At 37.5% G+C, this 17,305-nt stretch overlaps 1 protein-coding gene across 2 annotated transcripts; it reads right to left on the bottom strand.

Annotated features, from left to right (window-relative positions):
• Positions 1 to 683: 683 nt before the first annotated feature.
• On the bottom strand, positions 684 to 12,105 carry Ubc2 (ubiquitin conjugating enzyme 2). 2 transcript variants are annotated; one of them, XM_076809908.1, is made up of 7 exons: positions 11,831 to 12,104; positions 10,621 to 10,741; positions 10,380 to 10,514; positions 10,259 to 10,309; positions 6,353 to 6,485; positions 4,611 to 4,758; positions 684 to 3,790 (listed from the first exon to the last, which is right to left on the bottom strand). In XM_076809908.1, exons 3-7 carry the CDS (start codon positions 10,508 to 10,510, stop codon positions 3,693 to 3,695), a joined length of 561 nt encoding a protein of 186 aa, XP_076666023.1. In that variant the 5' UTR covers positions 10,511 to 10,514; positions 10,621 to 10,741; positions 11,831 to 12,104; the 3' UTR covers positions 684 to 3,692. The 2 variants fall into 2 exon arrangements, with proteins under 2 accessions (XP_076666023.1, XP_076666024.1); XM_076809909.1 differs by lacking the exon at positions 10,621 to 10,741 and having other exon boundaries at positions 11,831 to 12,105.
• Positions 12,106 to 17,305: the final 5,200 nt, after the last annotated feature.

The raw sequence follows: 17,305 nt of genomic DNA, 5'->3' as shown, positions 1-17,305 counted from the left end.
GTTATATAGGTTGTTTAAAAAAAAAAGTGTCTAAGAGTTTAGGAGCTTATAGTACTCACCGACGGCAGTGAGAACTTCTTAATCAATACATAGGTCCTAAAATTAATCCGGTCGATGTAAAAGACAGAAGTTTCTTTTCACATTTACAAGAAAAAGGTAAAATAAACGAAAATGAATGTCTGCCATATCCACGTTACAATAATAGGCGGACGTTGATAACGAAGCCGTAACACTAACCGTACTACGGACAATAATACTGAAGACTTGTGGTCGATTCGCTTATCAAGTAATCTTCGTTGATATTAATGATAATCTTGTGTTGTCACACAACGTCGAAGTAACGTACGCCCAAACAGAAAATACGGAAAAAGATTTTAGGACCTATGTTAAGAATTTTTTACTCCTCCCGACGAGTACTATAAGCCCCTAAAGTCTTAGACCCTTTTTTCGATACCTTGTACAAGTCTATCGGATGTTCTCAAAAGGTGGCCCAAAACTTTTCCAGGCTTGTATAGTAGTAGATATATCGTAGTACTTATTGAACTAAACATAAAAAATGCTTGAGCAACATCGGTTCACAATTTAAATCGGAGAAAACTGCAATTCCCTATTTCAATAACATGTATTCATTCGCGTCTCCCCCTTCTCTACCGATCGCTTGGAAGTAGAAAAAACAACAAGAATTCTATTACGATCAGCTTTTTCTTTTATTTTGTTCTATATCCACTTATAGGAATTAGCAGACTAACATTCATTAATCATATAGGATGCTCTCTTGTACCTCCTTATACAACTATTTGTTGATAAAATGAAATAAATTCGCAGGAAAGAATAAGAGAGGAATCCGTTTAAACGATGTTTTTCAACAACACCTGTTTGCAGTACTTTTAAATAATTTTCGGACATTTAAACGATAAGCGATTAATCCTCCAAATAGTTTCATTTCATGGAATTCTTTATCTCCTAAAGCCACGATCTTGTTCAACTCGAAAATTGTTCCAAAACTGAGTAGTTTCAACTTTTTCGATCGTTTAAACAATTTCCTTCAGTTTTTTTTATTATTTTTTTTTTTTTTAGATGAAACGCTTTTAGTTAAAAATGTTTTTCTTTTCTTTTTTTTTATACGTTTAATTACAAAAGAGCAGACTCTAAGTGCGATCTATATACAATTTCAGGGGTCCGAAAGGTTTGTAGATCGTTTTGTCAAGAACTTCATGGAATATGTATATTTACAAGAATCTCAACGATTGCAATTGAAATCTAATGAAAAACTGAACTCCTTTGCGCGAACGAACTGTACAACTAATCGTTAATTAAAATAGGCTCTCAGTGTTGGATTTTTGCGAATTTCTACTATTATTAATTCCGTTTGCGATATAAATGATACATTATCCAAGAAACATTTTTTTTCTGCAAATTTGTTTGCTAAAAGGAACGTTTGTCGAATATCTCGCAATCTCCTAAAATTATTTGAACAATTAATTAGCGCCGAATTACGTTAAGTTTTTGTCTCTCCAACTCATTCACGCTGAAAGAAAAATTACTTTAAAAACTTATTCGACATTTTCTTCGTAATCAGTTTGTTAACATAAGTTATAAAAACTCGACGAAAACCATGGTCTATAATTTATGATTAATATACAGAAAATTATGTTTATTTACAATTACAGTCATTTAAATTTTACGGGCCCGATTAACGCATAGCTTTTTAAAAAGAATTTCAAATGACGGGCGTTCCAGTTTTTTTATATTTTTTTTTTTAAATTGAGTGCTATACCTAAATAATTACAATGATCACTCATGTATTGTTTAATGCTAAACTCGCAATAAATCAATGAAATGTAAGCTATTAATATTATCGTTACCGACGCTATGATTCTTAAATAAATGAAACTACGGTGATGCCTTTATGGAACGGATTAAGTTCCACGGAAACGATTTTTGTGAGAAACTTAACGTTCTTTTGACAGAATGCAGGCGCGCTTCAACTGAGACTGGTTTCGACCAAATAAATACTATCCCGTAATCAATGTTTTCGATGTATTCTTAATGCAAGAGTTACGTAATATTGTAAAGAACTAAAAGTTTGACGGGGCCCCTTACGATAACTACCAGCCTAATTACAAGTCAGATTATTTGTATTGTTCATAATATTGCCTAGCCTATCAATATTATCCGGTACCGTCGATGAAGTACCCTTTTAAATACTATGTCTCATCGCGAAGTCTTAAAACGAGCTGATGAACAAAACAAACAGAGGACAAAATAAGAGAAAGAAGGGTTCCCACTTTCACCCCTTCACTCTCGAGGCAGTTTTGAGAAAATTGCAGGAATTAAAAATCCCTTATTAGAGCCACTAAAATAATTGACATATACGAACCTAGGCAGTCTAATTTACTTATCGAATCTGAAAAATAAACTACTATACTTTTTTGGAAGACGTTCTACAGAAATTTTTCTCTAAAGAACTTTCAGGCAGTATTGAATCCCTTTGTGATATTTTTCACATAAAAACGTAGCGTACAATTATAGTTTGTGATGAACAACGTTAACCCTCTTTGCGATCGCGTATTTTACTAATGAAAAGTCTCAGTACCAGTAACACATACGTACAACAGTTCGCCGGTTTGAAGTTGGCGTAAATTTTGGCCGTTGTAAAACTTTTAATGTATCGATATAAATTTTGATTTGTCACGAAGAACTCCACGTTTTAGGAGCCTCCTCGCTCAGCCACTCTTTCCGCGACGATTCGGGGAATATGCAGTTACAATGAGAACCTACAACGAAACGAAATCAGATTGCTTCGACGGATACTGCTGTGTCGACTATGTACAAATAAGAATAAATTCTGGAAGATGTAATGCTTGTCTCAAGAGCTGTAGGGTGAAAAAGAGAGTGTTGGTTGCACATACACGCACAGTCATTCATCTTAGGCACATTTACATACTCGATATAAAAGCACATCACAATGATCGAACCGACGATCTAGAAGAGTCTTTCACTTAAAGCGATCCTTCGATCGATATACATATACATACAATAAGTTTGTCGAAGGTGCGGAGAACCAAAATCGCGATTATTTGACAGATCATTTGTGTCAAACTATTGAATATAGCTCGTGCGAGATATAATTCAAACATAGGCGAGAATTAAACAAGTTATTCGGCTCCGTTCGTAGTACAATATCCTTGCGATTAATCGAACGTTCGTTCGGACCATCGAACACCGTTGTGCTCGACTTATTTAAACGTAACACCTTGACTGTTTCACCGCCGAACTCGATTGGCTAAACAGCGCCTAATAAATTATCGATCGAATGAAAATTTGTAAAGAGTTTTTCATTCGCTTTTCATGAATTTCAACATAAATATCTTGGCTCGTTTTCAGATACTGAATTCGAGAAAGCAGAAACTTTTTTTAAATTCATTCGATTCTTTACCATTATATTACGACGAATTTTATTTTTGAAAATCCGCAACACAGCTGAGAAAGTAACGTTTTAAATAAAAGCGCAGCTTAAGAGACTAAGAGAAATAACGTTCGATTAATCGAAAGAACTTGATCATCTACTAATTGATTCGTTAAATGATCGATTCGAATAATCCAAATTTTGGTATAGTTGAATGGGCTCCCTTAAGTGGCCGTTCTTCGTTTCGAAGGAATGAGAAGGGCAGCTGTTTTCGACAAGTCGTTCATGTGGCATAACGTTTAGTCCAAAGCCGTGCTATACGATCGTGTTCTTCTCTATTCTGTAGATACTGTGTTGCTATACTTCCCACTAGGGGATCCGCTGAAACACGTAATAATTAATTTTTTTAAGCTTCCTTTTCTATGCAATGTACTTATTTACATGTAGGGTAAAGGTACCAGTAGTTGGCAACTCTTCAGAAAAGCGTGAAAAATAAGGTTTTTAGAAGTGGCAAACTGTGGGTATTATAGTCTGATTTTCTAGAGTTGAGACCTGAGGCGGGTCCCTCGGAGCGTGGTTAAGGAGGGGAACCAATGGTACGCCACGGATTGCGTGCGGCGTTGCCACCATTGGTTCCTCCTTAAACCACGCCCCGTCCGAGGGACCCGCCTCGGGTCTCAATTCTCGAAAATCAGACTATAGGAGCCGCGGCGCGCTGCTAAGAGATAGTTACACTTCTAAAAACCTTATTTTTCACGTTTTTCTGAAAAGTTATAAACTACTGATACATGGTCAACTGCTGGTACCTTTGCCCTATAAAAGAACTAGCTTTACTACTCGGCTTCGCCCGAAATTTAGATTTTGATTTTATGAGAGAAAAAAATTTTTTTTAGACTTTTTTTTTAAAATAGTCACATTTATCTGGATTAGCCAGGCATAACTAGCTGAAGTACATTTCGTGACCCCAGAGTTTACCGTTGGAAAGTTTTTAGCCGACAGACAAACACACAAACATGCGATACAGTTTCTGCTTTATAGTATAAGATGTAAATTGTTTAATAAAAATTGCAAAATAAAAGTAACGACGATATAAATATATATTGGTATTTTGCTTGAAAGTACTAATGCTTTAATGTTCGTGTCTTTAAGTACCACTGTGGTAATGTTTAAATTTTAATTATAAGTGTAGATAATATTTTACCTGGATTGCAGTCTGTTAAAAGTGAACAAATGGATAGTAGAACCTTGGAAATGGTAAGTGCAGGTGACCAATTATCCTTTAATATATCCAGACAAATCACGCCTTGACTGTTTATATTACAATGATAGATGCGAGTTCGGAATGTGACCTAAAAATATGTCAACTATTATTTATGTATTAACAATAAGGCCCAGCGCTTTCTCTGTACCACGCGGATCACGAAGATCCACAATGATAATACGAGCCCCAAAAACGGCAAGTAACCGAAGAATAATTCCTGCAATTTTCACTTAAATTGCCACTGTTAGGAAAAAGTAGCACGAAATGAAGGAAAAAAAAATACGATGCTGCATCTTTGTATTAAATTTACAAAAAATAAAATAGTACAAAACATTGCGAACATTTATATGAACAATACTATGTCTTTGCTTTCTTAACCCTTCGTGGTCACACCTTTTTATAATCACAAGTTGGTCACACAGGGTTATTTTTGTATCTTTTAACTTTTCAGTGATAATTGCACGTTCGTAATACTTATACAATCATGGCCTAATAGTCTTTTTCTAGAAATGTAAATTTTGATATGATAAAATTTGTAATTGAAAATAAGCGGTTTTCCACGGTTGTGGAAAAAAGGTTTTTAAAAATTTTTTTTTTATTTTTTTTCTTGCGATAAATAAATCCCCTTTGGAAGTCGTAAAGACACGACATTTTACCTGGAAAATTATTCTTGGGGTACAATACACCCCGTGTGACCACGAAGGGTTAATGCTTCTGGAACATAAAATTTCGATTTTGTTCAATTTTAATCGAACTACTGAAGTTTACTTCCCAATGTTTTTACTACAAATTTTGTTCAATGTTAAGGTGTACAACCAGGGGCGTATTTGGGTGAAGGCTGAGGGGTCGTCCTTAAATTACGTAAGGCTTTTTTTGGGGGTCACGAATTTCTTACATTTTTTTACAGAGGGGGAGGGGAGTCAGGCATCGTCTTACGTAATATTTTCCAACCTAATTTTCAATAAATACAAATTCTATCATTAACGTTCCAGTAAAGTAGTTTTAGTTTTAATTTCACGAACCCGAGTTAAATGAGTTATATAAATAATTTTAACAGAATTTTAATAACTGAAGAAATTAAATGTAAAAAATATTACGTAAGGAGGGGGTTGGAATATCAAATCATACGAATGCTTATACTGGGGGAGGGAGGGAGTACGAAATCGCTAAATTTACCCTTACGTAATTTAAGGGCGGTTGCAGCCTAGGGCGGCAAATATTGAGCGAAAGAAATTGGAAAAGGTAAACACAGAAGCTCGAGGACAACTTTAAAAACAATTCACTTTTTTTTCATGTAGCGAATTAGCAATGACTCAGGCGTGAGTTGCCATATTGAATTAATTTTAAAATTGTTTCGACTGTTTTGAATTAAAATATTTGACGATATTTCGCGGAAAGGGCGACAGACGCTTGTTAGCCTAACACAGCGAACGAAAAACAGAGAATAACATAGAAAGTGATAATATTTTGTAACGATCACAGTGGAGAATTTGGCTTGCCAGTGGTGTGCTTTGATACAAGAATTTGTAACATGTTCTTCACTAATTGTTATAAAACAGGTGTTTAAATATATTGGCAATTGATTGTTATTATATATTTAAATACACAAGATTAGAAAAATAGTTCTTTGTAAAATAGCACTCTCTCAATAATTGTAATAAATAATTAAATTATCGGCGTACCTTTGGAGGTTTGAAAGGATATTCCGGGGAAAAATGTATGTCTAAGAAGAATACTCCTCCTTCATAAACTGAACCTGGAGGTCCGAGTATGGTTGACACCCATTCATATAAATTATCTCCCTTAGGTCCTGCACTATAAAACAATCAGTGGAATTATGAATTCCTTGGCAGTTCAAAAGCATGAAAGACATAAGAGTACAACGCGACATTCTATAATAAATTCATTATCTGACCCTTCGCTTTCAAATCTTCGCTATCCAACAAAGAAGTTAATTTTAAAAAATATTCTGTCACTTAGTCGAACGTGTTAGAAGTTCCGGGCAAATTTTCCAATGATTGCAATATCAAATCTGTTAGTTTACAAAATTCTTCAATTATTTTTACAAGGGGAGGACACCATGTGGTAGGCGCCAATTTTGATGAGCCTTCGCATGATGGATTTATGTAAAAAATAAACAAATAGTTGTCCGAGGCGTTTCTGCCAATGGGCCTTACTAATAGAGATATTTACATGGAAATTATTAAAAATTTCATAGTGGCCGTGGGGTGGGTTTTAGTGGGTAAAAATCCCACACTACCCTGGCGCTCCCCTCTGAAGGAGTCGGTGTGGCTTTTGAAGATTTCCCCAAGTTAACAAAAATATTTATAAAGTTTTTTTTTTAACGTGGAGACATCTTCAAAAGGCACCTCAACTCCTCCAGAAGGGAAACTCCCGCGGGCACCAGGGTAGTGTGGGATTTTTACCCACTAAACCCCTAATTTTTTACTAATTTCCATGTAAATATCTCTATTATTAAAGCCTATTAGCTGAAACGCTCGGACACCTATTTACTTATTTTCGACATAGATCCATCTTGCCAAGGCTCTTCAAAATCGGTGTCTACCACATGGTGTCCTCCCCTTGTTAGTTATTTCCGAGGATCTGCTTACACTTGGTAGAGAACTGTTATCAATGTAAAGAAAGCACGACTTTTATGTCCTTGTCCATGCGTGACACGTTATGCAATTAGGCGAGCAATTATATCTACATATTATTTTGCTAGAAAATAACGCCAATATTATAGCCATTTTAATGAATAACGCTGGTACTAATAAATTTACTTCCGACAAAACAAAACTTCCAAAGCACTAAAATATTAATTCCAGTTAGATTCTAAGTAAAATAACATTTGCAAAATAATAATTGTATCTGACAAGGAAAGATCCCGAACCCAGAAATCCAAAAAATTCCCAGACTTCGTGAATATGTAGGGGATTTCCTCCTGACTACAACGCAATTTTTGTTCGCTGCCCAAATTCACTCTAAGGGGCTGAAATTGACCCCTTAACCCTTTCGCTACTACGGGCGACTATAGTCGCTCGCGACAAAACTCTTTTATTTTCTCAATCTCTTCAACACTCAATGACGTTCCGCGATCCATAGTAATGCAATAGTAATAATAATACAAAATATAATGGTTATAAGACTTTCAGTTCGAACTGTAGACTTACTGCAGATAATTGTTAACTGACAAGGGAACATCCCGAACCCAGAAATTCGAAAAAATCTGAAACTTTGTGAATATATAGAGAATTTCCTCCTGATTACAACGCAATTTTTGTTTGCTTCCCAAATTCATTTTAAGGGGTTGAAATTGAACCCCTTAAATTCCGGCTATTTTCCGATTTTGTGTTATAACTTGTGAACTGTAAAATAATTTTTTTTCACCAAATGGTAGATCTAATTAAAAGAAGTAACTTTTGTCTTGAAACTATTTTTCTATCTCTTACGGTTCGCGAGTTATAACACAAAATCGGAAAATAGCCGAATTTTAAACGGTTAATTTCACCCCCTTCGAGTGAATTTGGGCAGCAAACAAAAATTGCGTTGCAATCAGGAGGAAATCCCCTACATATTCACAAAGTTTCAGAATTTTTTAATCTCCGGGTTCGGGAGCTTCCCTTGTGAGTGTCATTAAACAAGTGAAAATACGTTTATGCAGAATGTATAAATATCTTGTTTCAAAGAAAAGTCCCTTTTCTTCCAAAAGCATGTCAAGGTGGTGTTGGTCAGGCGTAAGCCCGAACGCCGAAGACTGTCCACGCGCAATGGGTTCACTTTTGGCGCGAGGTCCCATTCAGTAGAGGTGCACCGGCGGAGCGGACCGCCGTAGCGAAAGGGTTGAATTCCGGCTATTTTCCGATTTTGTGTTATAACTCGCGAACTATAAGAACTGTGAGTTACCAAATGGTATTTCTAATTAAAAGAAGTAACTTTTGTTTTGAAACATTTTTTCTGAGTTACGAAATAAAATCGGAAAATACCCGAAAGGGGTTAATTTCACCCCCTTCGAGTGGATTTAGGCAGCAAACAAAAATTGCGTTGTAATCAGGAGGAAACCCCCTACATATTCACAAACATTCAGATCTTTTCGAATTTCCAGGATCGGGACCTTCCCTTGCGAGACAGATTACTATAATTAAATGTGAAAATTGTTATTCGTTTCATAGAGATTGCTCGAGTAGTTCTTATTCGCACAAAAAATTTATATACCAACTTCATATTGTACCCTATATTTGAGGCAGTGAGAGCAACAACGGACTAACCCACATTTTTTTCGAAATTTAATTAGTAGTAATAATGTATTCCAATAGGCTCTGCTAATCATATAAATTAGGAAAAAAAAATTTTTTTCAATGTGGGTTAGTCCGTTGTTGCTCTCCAGGGCCGTTCCTGGCGGGGGTGCAGAAGGTGCCCCGCACCTGGGCGGCCGCAGGCCGTTTATTAGATGTAAAGTTTTGACTAATAAGAATAATAATCGAAACTCTTTTGCGTGATAACTGTTTAAAATTATGTACATACAGTGGCGGAAGAAAGAAAGATTACAACTTTTAAAATCGCATAACTTTTTTAGAATTAGTCCAAACGACATGAGTTTTTTTAAAAGCTAGAAGGACCTTTAAAGATCACAGAATAAGGTCGAAAATCGCTAATTTCGGGAATTTCCGCGATTCTCGACCTTATTCTGCGATCTTTAAACGTTTATGGCTCAGAGTAACGTTAACCGATTTTAATGAAATTTTAGGCATGTATACAACTTAGTTCAATCTACAAACGTTTTTTTTTTAATTTTCATTACAGGCTCAAAAAAAAGTTTAAAAAACAACCTTTACTATTTATCATGCTATTCCGACCAATTGCATTTTTTTTCAAAACGACGAAACACGTCTAAGTAGCAAACTAATCCTAGCTTCTGAAAAAAAAAACTCATGTCGTTTGGACCAATTCTGAAAAAGTTATGCGATTTTAAAAGTTGTAAACTTCCTTTCGTCCTTCACTGTATAGATATAAAAGTAAACACTGCATATCAAATTCTTAATTAAAAAATATTAAATTAATAAGGGCGACAATATTGTTTCTGCACCTGGGCGGCCAAAACGCAGGAACGGCCCTGTTGCTCTCGCTGCCTCATAACTATTAAAAATATACATAAATATAAATAAGAAAACATTTTTTAAGCTTCTTTTCACCTTGCAAATTCTCCCGAACTTAAAAAAGAATTTATACAGTAAAGAATTAGAGTAATGTCTTAACTCGGCGGGAGGCGCTACTGGGTAAAATTTACCACAGATACGCTAGTTGCGAAAATATGAAGACTGTTCGAGTTTTCGTTACAAATTTTTTAAAGTACTTTAATAACGATTTTAAGATATTTCATAAATTTTGTTTGATTCTTAAAACACTGTACTTTAACATAAAAATTACAAAGTTAAAAAAAAACATTCTGAAACTGTGGTTTTTTACGTTTCAATTTTGGGTATTTTTCACCCGGTAGCGACGACCTGCGTTACAATATGGGGTGCGCCTCCCGGCGGGTTAGCGATTATGAAACTTAACAACACAGCAATTAAGAAAAAGACGCAAACCTGCAATTTGGCGGTGGGTCTAATGTGATTTCTGCCAATTCTTTTTGTATCCTGCAACAAGAAGATTAGCGAATTAATCACCGCAACAGACTCTTTTCAATTTCAAACGATAGATCGCTACCTTTTGGCGGATGTTCCTAAAGCTTTAGACATCTTTGGATTTGGCTTTGCTTCTTTGCTTTCCGGCTTATTATCTGCCAGTGACGAACCACGCCCCCGGCCAGTTCCGCTCGAACCTGCGCCCGATGACATGGCTCTGGAATGATTTACATCGTGTTACTGAATCGGACAGTTACGCACTTCCGTTACTTTCGTTTGAACAAAAGAAGGAGTTCGTAAATAAATTATGCAATGGAACAAACCTCGTGTCCTAAACCGTGGACGTCGAGAACCGCTTAGGGCGAGGCGCAAAGACGAGAAATAGTCTTAGAAGGTAGCGGTCGCGTATCCGCAATAGAAACAATGAGCGAATAATTCTCTGTCCTAAAATTTATCCAAAAGCACAGGGAATAATTAAATTCTGCTCCGTAATGGAACGATACATGTTCAGTACCTTATAGCATAATGTTAGTTATTAAAACTAGAAATAGAAACGCCAGAAGGTTGTATTTGGATTAATTAAAAATTTAACAGTTTCAGTATCAAGCATCGATATATTTTTCTTTTATTCTCTACTACAAAATTACCATGAACCATACTGTAATGGTTTATTTTGTTGTTAAAATAATAGGTACTCTCAATTCTTATAACTGCTGGTAAACATTATTATTTATGCTTCCCACTTTGTTTCTATATGTATATTATTATTATTTAGTGGAACCCGATGTTGTTATGGTAACACCATATTAACAACTTAGTAATTGCTGTTAGGCTTATCATAGTTGCACTATGATGGATTATGATATTACTAACAATTTTTATTCAGACCTGATAGCAAAAATAGTAAAAATTTCTTGAGTACATTTAAAGTTACGAAAAAAATTAAAACCGTTAAATCACCGAATTGAGAATTCGAGTGAGGTTACATGTTATTATAAACTCTTCTAAAATATCAGACTACTGCTACTAATTCACAAAAATAATACTGTAGTTTGAGAATCAAAAGAATCTAACTCATACACGAAATTCCTTTGCATATCTCGGAATTAAATATCCTTCTGTAAAAGAACGATGGAAACAGCCAAGTAAATTCGATAAAAAAACATACTAAAGCCATTCATTTAATTGATATCATAAGCTTAAGACAATTTTAGATAAGCTAAATTGTAGATGAACTACGATTCAGATAATGCTATTAAAACATAAAGGCACACAATTAAAAGAAGTATCTAAGAAATGACTGCGAAATAACAGAATTTATAAAAATATATCGACCTTTACAAAGGAACAAGTAGAAAAGTATTTATTAATTCGTTAATCGGCTTGCATATTAGATTGGCGGAAGATATTACTCATAACGATTAAATGGATCTGATAATTGGCTGACAAAAGATCGAAGGTGATTAGCAACAATTTCTGTTTTAAAAAGGGAATCACAGAACCATTCACGATCGAGAGGAAGAGGTGTGTTACCTCGTTGATAGAAAGTGTAGCTTCCCGATCGTTTCAGGAGCAGCTTTTGGAGCGAGGATAGATCCTATGCAAATCTCGAGTAAACCGGCCAAATCCCCTGTTGAATGTACTAATAGAAGCGAGCGTGCTCCTCAGGTGCTGCTCTGCAGGCTGGCGGGCTTCATCGTCGCTCTCATGTCCCGAAGTCACGATCGCGGCGTCCCTTTTCCCTCGGCGAGCGCCGAAACGTGCGCATCTCTGCGTCGCCGGATGTTGACTCTATCGCCGCCGCGGCGGACATCGGTAGCCGACACTCCTAGATGGACGCACCGTCGGCACGATTATTTAGGAATATGCCCTGCCAATTCTTCTCGACAAATCCCCTGCTCTGCTTCTCGTTTCTCTTGTTGCGATCTTCGCTGATGCGAATGTGTATGTATTACATGAAGTTAGTAGTAGAGAAAACTACCACCGTGGGAATGGTGGCACTAGTGTGGCGTAACTAGAGCACTAGGTTAGGTTAGGTTTTTATTATCTCCCAGCTTACAGTTTCTTATAAGACTAGCAGATGGCGTTTCAGGGCACAGCCCTATACAGCCCAACGAACTTTGGTCATCACATTATCTGTACATTGCATGCTCCACTTATAAATAACAAGAAAATATATAGAATCACACATTCCTTCAAAATACAGTATTTCTCTTTTGAGTAAAAGTATGACTCTTGCTTACATTCCAATTATTGCTCTACGTATCATCTATCCTCACTACTTCGTCCTTACACTATACCTAGGTTTAATAAATTTGTTCCTAGTATACCACTCCCTGTAAATATTGTAATTCTATTCTTACTCTCATTCTTGTACTCAGTTTATCAGTCTTTTTCTTGTTTACACATACTTCTTATATACTCTATGGGCGGTATTCTCAGTCGCTACTTATTCTTAAGAAAATGCTTAAGCATTCGGCATCCTTTACTAGCTACTAGGTTAGTAGAGGATTTGCTTAAGATTAAGTAGCGACTGAGAATACCGCCCTATATACTACGCTAGATTTTATTCAAGTATCCTATTATCACTCTTCCTATTGCTGGTTCTTTTTCATTGCTTCTCTCTATGATGTCCTCTCCTTCCTTCACCCCCCTTCTTTCTAAATTAGCTTTAAGTAACTCCCTTTCATTCTAGTATGCGCATCCGCCATATTGGGTCCTCTGGAGAGAAATTATTGAGTACCCGCCTTTTTGTGTATTATCAAATTCGCTTTATAAACCAAATATAAACTTGAATGTAATAAAATACTGTAATAATGTGTCGTGCTGCCACGCATCATTATCAACAACGCATATTTTGTTTATAAAGCGAATTTGACAATACTCAAAAAGGCGGGTACTCAATAATCTTCTCTCTCCTGAGGACTCAATATGGCGGATGCGCATACTCTACTACCATTATAACTTTGAACTAAATTACTATTATTGCATACAAAGATTTAAACATATTTTTCAAATCTCAATTAACCCTCCTTATCCTGTGTCTGAGTTAATTTTGACCCACCGCTTGAGAGCGTTAACCGTTAACGCACACAGTAACGGAGCTGTGTACTCTGCATCCCTGACGTAGACTGTAGAGCGGCGCTGTCCAGCATAGGGGCCCCTCACGCGCCTACTTCCCCTTCCAACCTTTCTTTCGAGCAGCGTCCCTTCCATTGTCAAGGAGACCGCGCGACGCGACGAAGGCTACGATGAGGGACTAGCGTTTTCGCGGTTAGCGTCACGCGGTATCCCTGACAACGCGGACGAGAGTGTGCGCATATACGACCTTGGAGAACGCTCGTGTGTAGTGTACGTGCGTATTCGCAGGCGCGTAGCGTAAGTATATATGGCTGGGTTCCTTGCGGGGCCCCAGTGCAGAACAGGCCTCGTAATATAATTGAGGGGGATCATGAAATTTCTAGAACTTTGCTACTGCCGGTATTTGGTATGACTTGGCGGTTCCATTTTACTGATAATAAAACGTTTATTGTTAATAATACTTATCGTTTCACCGGCACATAAAATATGTGGAAAGTTAATAGGTACTATACAAATAAATAACTCGGACACAACGAAAACAAAATTTTAAGTAACGATATGTATCATTTATAAAAGCTAGAGAATCATATATGAATAAATATATATATACATATGTACAGTACGCATCTGGTATCACATGTATGTAATTTCATGTGTAGCAACCGCGCGTTAGCAACGGGGCGATGCCTAAACCGCCGCGAATCGGCAAGTGAAAAAAATGAAAGAAAAAAGAGCACAGGTCCCATTTCCGGATACGCGTTCGCGAAAGTTGATGTCGCCCGGCCTAGGAGCGCGACGAAAACAATGTCGAATCGGCGTTCGGTTGTGGCCCGCAACCAAACAGAAGAGGTGATGTCAGTCCCCCACCACGGGCACGTGGCCGAAAGATAAATAGCGAAGTTCACCTCGAAAAGGCAGAAAGCCGTTAACGCAGGGGGGCCAAGCTTCCCTCTTACGAAAGTTGAAGCAGAGTTTGTAGCGCCTCCTACCATTGAGGTGCGTACTAAACTGTGAATGTGTGAATTGGAGTGAATCGGGACGTATGTGTATGTGTATACGTGTAATGCACCGTTTACTTTAAAACCTGTCCACGGATCGTCGCGCCAGCGACACGTATGCAGCAGATAGAAGGATAAACATTGAAATTGAATATTTCTTCTTTTCTTAGGAAAAGAAAATATATTCAATTGCTTTGTATATCCTTCTATCTGCTGCATACGCGTCACTGACGCGACAATCCATGGTCAGACGGCCTTAGAAAGGGTAAACCAGGGAAAGTGAGGACACTTCCTCGTGTCTGCGCCAAACATTTCTAAATGACGACGGTCGTCATGGTAACATTTCACCAACGTCGAAAGGTTGTGTGTCGTGCTCACTGATACACGTAGGTATGTGTGTGTGATGTACCTAGCGCCTCCTACCAATACGGTGCTAACTAAACGGGAAAACTTCAGCCAAACAAAGACGGCTTGGTCCCCCTGGGTGGCACAGAACCTTCCTTAAAATGTAGGCCTATCTTACCTACGCTTTGTCTAAATCTATATCTTCTTTTTGGTAAAAGAAGAATTTGGTCCCCTGCTACGGAAAGACTGTAAGAATGACGCATAACACCTCTAGGGCCGGTATGAACGTGACGCGGTAGTCAGACTGTCCATTTTCCCAATTTTTGATAACCACAAACCGAACCAACAAATTTGCTCATGAAGAATCACCACTAACATATCGAATTGACAAGCTGTGTATTTAAAAGCAGTCTAGCACACCACTTTTACCTGTCACATCGCTTATCGTTTCGACGTTGTGAAAACGAGTATTAAGATTCGAATCGTTTATTTTATTATTACGTTTAAAGAAATAGGAAAGAAGATACAATAAACAAAAGTTCCTTAAAATAATGCAAGGAAATGTGAAAAGAATAAAATAATGTTGAGAAGGAAGTTGATGTATTCAACATCTTGTACTGATGTCGATAATTCCAATTATACTTGTTATAAAGTAATTATGTATAAGGATTGTGCAGGTGTGAAATAAAAAAATTTAATAAATTTAACCGAGAATACCTCGTCCGTGGTCGCATTCAACTTTATCGATACAGAATCGTTTACGGGAGCACAGACGAGGTATAGGATAGACCTATCAACCAATGCATTTTTCTGTCACCGGTTTGGGGGAGTCCTAGAACCACCTTACCATTTTTGTGTCGCATGCAACGTTACCGATGAAGCCTCGAAACAGATTGTAACGCTACGTGTGGTAGGAATTAGAATTCAAGAAGTCAGTCGAAACCCGCGATTTACAAATGATTCTGTTAGAGTAACAATTTAAAGATCGTTTTATAAACGTATTCCGTGCAACGACCGAGAAAGAAGGATCGCAACAAAACAAGAACACATACGCCTTTTAACCTTGCTATTCTATTCAGGTTTATTTAACGCCAAACAAATTTATTTAACATAAAAATTTATATAAACAACAACATTATTTGTGGAAGACATGTGTTCATGAGTTCAAAATCATCGAAGAAATCGACGAAATGAAATAAATCACGCAAAACCATCGAAGAAATGCATGAAATAGAATAAATCATGTAAAACCATCGAAGAAATACCTACCTGAAAGAGAATAAAATTCTGCTTAGATGTCTAGACCGAACCAAACTCACTGAATGTAAGTTTCGCTCGATCTGGACCCTTAAACTAGATCGTAGGCTTTAGCTTGATATCGTTTTGCAAGTCGCAATGCTTGAGAAACGTTACCAAGGAACCGGGCACACCAACGCGGAGGTACCTACGAAAGTGACCCATCCCGAAACAAACACCGATCCCATCCACCCTCCATTTCAATAAACTCATCGCGTCCGTCATTGCTTGCAATGAGGGAAACGATGATTTGACTCTACTATTAGTGACAACCGCGAACGCGAAAGCGAAATCGAAAGAGAGATAGACTGACGATTATCGTCGATCTCTCTGCACTTATACAAGGTACTCGTATTCTACATTCTACAGCATGCATGCAAGAACATCTTAGCTAGCTACCAAGCTAGCATAATTCTAGGCCCTCTCTAGGGCCCACGAGCTAGGCCCTCTCTAGGGCCCATGACTAGGACCCTCTCTAGGGCCTATGCCGAAGGCCCTCTCTAGGGCCCATGACTAGGACCCTCTCTAGGGCCCATGATTAGGACCCTCTCTAGGGCCCACGAGCTAGGCCCTCTCTAGGGCCCATGACTAGGACCCTCTCTAGGGCCTATGCCGAAGGCCCTCTCTAGGGCCCCTGTTCTGGGCCCTCTCTAGGGCCCACAAGCTAGGTCCTTTCTAGGACCTAAAATACCAAGCAGCTGAAAATTGAAGCTAATCGAAAATTTTACTTTACTTTCGCGATGAAAAAGCAATTAGAGCATCGGTGCTCTGGACAAATTTCCGATACGCAAAAGGTTGATTTTACTTTCGCGACGAAAAATCAACACGAGCTTCCGTGCTCTGTATAAATCATAGATCCGCAAAAATTTGACTGTAAATTCGCGGTAATAAAACTCTACACAAGAGCCGCGGCGCTCTTGAAAATATATGGACGCGAAAAAAGCGTGGACTCTACGATCGCATTACCGGCGACCATAAAAGATCTTGCTGGAATGCAAGATTGCTAGGAAGACTAGTTTCATTGAGACCCATTTAAAAAAATTTCGCGGTGACTCTACTTGACTCGATCGATCCGATTATTTTACGAATTATTATTAATCGATATAAAATTGTAAGAATCGCGAGCAACAATTGTATTGGTTTATCTATTATTTTTATTTTGAGACAGACACATGCATGTCACTATCTACGAGTACCTTGTATGGTCAGCTCTATCGATGCTGCTCTTTCGAACACACATGCATAACGTTTAGTGGCGCATCTTATATAATTGGCATTTTTTTCGGGA

The sequence above is a fragment of the Andrena cerasifolii genome, chromosome 4 (genome assembly GCF_050908995.1).
Source record: "Andrena cerasifolii isolate SP2316 chromosome 4, iyAndCera1_principal, whole genome shotgun sequence".
In the NCBI taxonomy this organism is placed as follows: Eukaryota; Metazoa; Arthropoda; class Insecta; order Hymenoptera; family Andrenidae; genus Andrena; species Andrena cerasifolii.
Note: the sequence above shows the minus strand (reverse complement) of the source record. Positions and strands in the feature narration are given on the sequence as shown.

Bases quoted from the DNA above. Each gene is read 5' to 3' on its own strand.
- Ubc2 (XM_076809909.1), bottom strand. From the start codon at position 10,510: ATGTCATCGGGCGCAGGTTCGAGCGGAACTGGCCGGGGGCGTGGTTCG. The intron at 10,310-10,379 runs GTAGCGATCTAT...TTCTTGTTGCAG, and splicing joins TTAGGAACATCCGCCAAAAG to GATACAAAAAGAATTGGCAG. The intron at 4,759-6,352 runs GTACGCCGATAA...ACATATTTTTAG, and splicing joins ATCCTTTCAAACCTCCAAAG to GTCACATTCCGAACTCGCAT.